The following is a 2,322-nucleotide window of genomic DNA, read 5'->3' as shown; positions in this document are numbered from 1 at the left end:
AGCCTCCGCAGTCTCGACGCAACCAGGCATTACGAGACGACACTGCTCTCGTTTCTCCAGAATCATCTGTGAGACTCTGAGACAAGGAATTTTTCAAGGCCACCAGAACCCATTCAATTCCCCAACAATTCGAAGAGATCTTACGGAAAAACCACTAGGTAAAAAAATGGAATTTTATCTGGGAATTGAGAGTAATCTTCAGCCGAAGTTTATTTATTTCTTTGAAGCTAGAAATTCGTCGGAATGAATTTGGAAAATTTTTACTTTACAAGAGAATGAAAATTTCCAGTGTTTCTATCTAGTAGTTTTTTCGCAGGATTTTTATCGAATTTGCGCGAGTTTTTAGGGAGAAAACGAAGAATTTCAAAACAACTGCCACTCCATCTCTTTACCTATGTACATAAAAAACTTAACGTTTTCGTTATTTCCTATCTTCAACTTCTTCCATTGTCATATTTTACCTGTTCACAAGGGGTTGAAGGAACTTTTCGTCGACAGTATTAATCAAGAAAAACAGCTATCAATACCTGTTGCCATAATAATTGATACTAAATGAGAATACTTCGCACGTATGCAAAGAGCAGGAAATTGTAAAATTCATATCGTTTTATCAGTCGACAATACTCACCAGACGTTATTGTGTGTAATTTCGGTTAAAAGTGTAACGTAAATCGTACTTATTGTCCCACAGCAACTCGCGTTTTTCAAGTTATTATCAATTTCATTTTATTTTTTACCCATGTGTTTTCGTTCTAATTCTTATTAATTTTTTTTTATGAAATAACAGTTATTGGTCATGTATATACTATTTCCAACGACCTTGTTCTTGAAAAAATTTAAATCACAAAGTGAATGAATCAAGCGAATAGACACGAGTATTACTGTAATGCGAGTATTTGCGGATTGTCATCATTGTCAAACAATATGCATTCATAGAGTTATCATTTGATTGTCAATAAATAATAAATTCACTATTTTATATAGATTGTTTTGTTCCTCGCTGCGTTCAGAGCTCCCTCCAATCCCTAGATTAATTCAGTACTGAAGACAGCGGACTCCCGTTTACTATATTTATGTCTGTACTCAGGGATGTAAACAAATTAAACTCCCACTACACGGATGCCTCAATTCCACTTTGCATCACAATTCCGAGAATTTTCAAAGAAAAAATAATATTTTCACGATTTACTTGACGGGAGTCCACTGTAATAGGTAATAAGGGATAAGAATTTAAACCAAATGGAGAAATGAATCAACAGATATTTCTTTAATGACTTAACAAAATTTAATGCATTTTAATAAAAGTTTTAGTTTTACGGTTCAAGAATTTGTACAAAAATTTAATCTGCTTGTTAATGTCGTTCCATCTAGTTGGATTTGAAATAGGGAAGATACCTTTCGAAAATATTTTCTTCTTTCGTATGAGAAGCTGCATTTCGTTGCCCTTTACTCCACGCAACCAGGAAGGGGTGATATATTGGATTCTCGTTGGATTGAGACTGTCGTCCCCAAGAATATCGACATAATCGTTCTGACCAAAAAGTGCACGTCTTACGGACCAGCGGTCCTTTGGCCGGTAAATTGGCAGTTGACGAATTCTACGTTCATCTTCGCGGGGGAGTAATCCACGGATATTAATTGGATCTGAATATCCGAATCTTCTGACGAGTGGTCCTTTTGCTCTACTCTCCTCAAAATACCGAAAACGCACTTGAGTTACTTGAGGAACCCACGATGTCACGGGGATGATTTTGCTTCTGATCCAAGACATTGCACTGAAGCAAAGACAAATTACAAACTCACAAATTTCATCAATTATTTATCCATAACTCAATAGTTTTCGACTGGGACAGGAGCATAACCTGACTTTTTAGAAAATGCAGATATTTTCTGTTGATAACTCTGTCTTAATTGGAAAATTATAGAAATTAATTGGACTTACCGCTACGACCAAAGAGGATTGACTAAAGTAGAGGCTCAGTACTGGGGGTTTGAGTGACCCCGTCGGCTTTGTAGTACCTCATCCGAAGAGAGAGAGAGGGCGGCACACGCAATGCTGGGGTGTCCAATTCGACAGGGTGAATTTTATTTTCTTCGGTATGAATGCTTTTTGTTTTTTATTTGTTTAACTGAGATTTAGCCGACTGTAGAACGAGCGGAAGGGGGAAGTCACTTCTTGCGGATTTCAAATGAAAAAAATTATTTAATATATTGAAGATATACTACTAATGAAATTATAATTTCATAATGACTAGCACGCCGACGGCCTGGGTTCGATCCCGCAATCATTAATTTTTTTTTTCAAAATAATTCCAATTTTTT

At 36.2% G+C, this 2,322-nt stretch overlaps 1 protein-coding gene across 2 annotated transcripts; it reads right to left on the bottom strand.

Annotated features, from left to right (window-relative positions):
* Positions 1-1,244: 1,244 nt before the first annotated feature.
* On the bottom strand, positions 1,245-1,981 carry mRpL51 (mitochondrial ribosomal protein L51). 2 transcript variants are annotated; one of them, XM_011298728.1, is made up of 2 exons: positions 1,943-1,981; positions 1,245-1,775 (listed from the first exon to the last, which is right to left on the bottom strand). In XM_011298728.1, exon 2 carries the CDS (start codon positions 1,769-1,771, stop codon positions 1,286-1,288), a length of 486 nt encoding a protein of 161 aa, XP_011297030.1. In that variant the 5' UTR covers positions 1,772-1,775; positions 1,943-1,981; the 3' UTR covers positions 1,245-1,285. The 2 variants fall into 2 exon arrangements, with proteins under 2 accessions (XP_011297030.1, XP_011297029.1); XM_011298727.1 differs by having other exon boundaries at positions 1,868-1,952.
* Between the last annotated feature and the right edge of the window lie 341 nt (positions 1,982-2,322).

The sequence above is a fragment of the Fopius arisanus genome, unplaced genomic scaffold, assembly GCF_000806365.1.
Source record: "Fopius arisanus strain USDA-PBARC FA_bdor unplaced genomic scaffold, ASM80636v1 scaffold00011, whole genome shotgun sequence".
Lineage (NCBI taxonomy): Eukaryota > Metazoa > Arthropoda > Insecta > Hymenoptera > Braconidae > Fopius > Fopius arisanus.
Note: the sequence above shows the minus strand (reverse complement) of the source record. Positions and strands in the feature narration are given on the sequence as shown.

Excerpts from the sequence above, each read along its gene's own strand:
- mRpL51 (XM_011298728.1), bottom strand. The coding sequence starts at position 1,771 with ATGTCTTGGATCAGAAGCAAAATCATCCCCGTGACATCGTGGGTTCCT.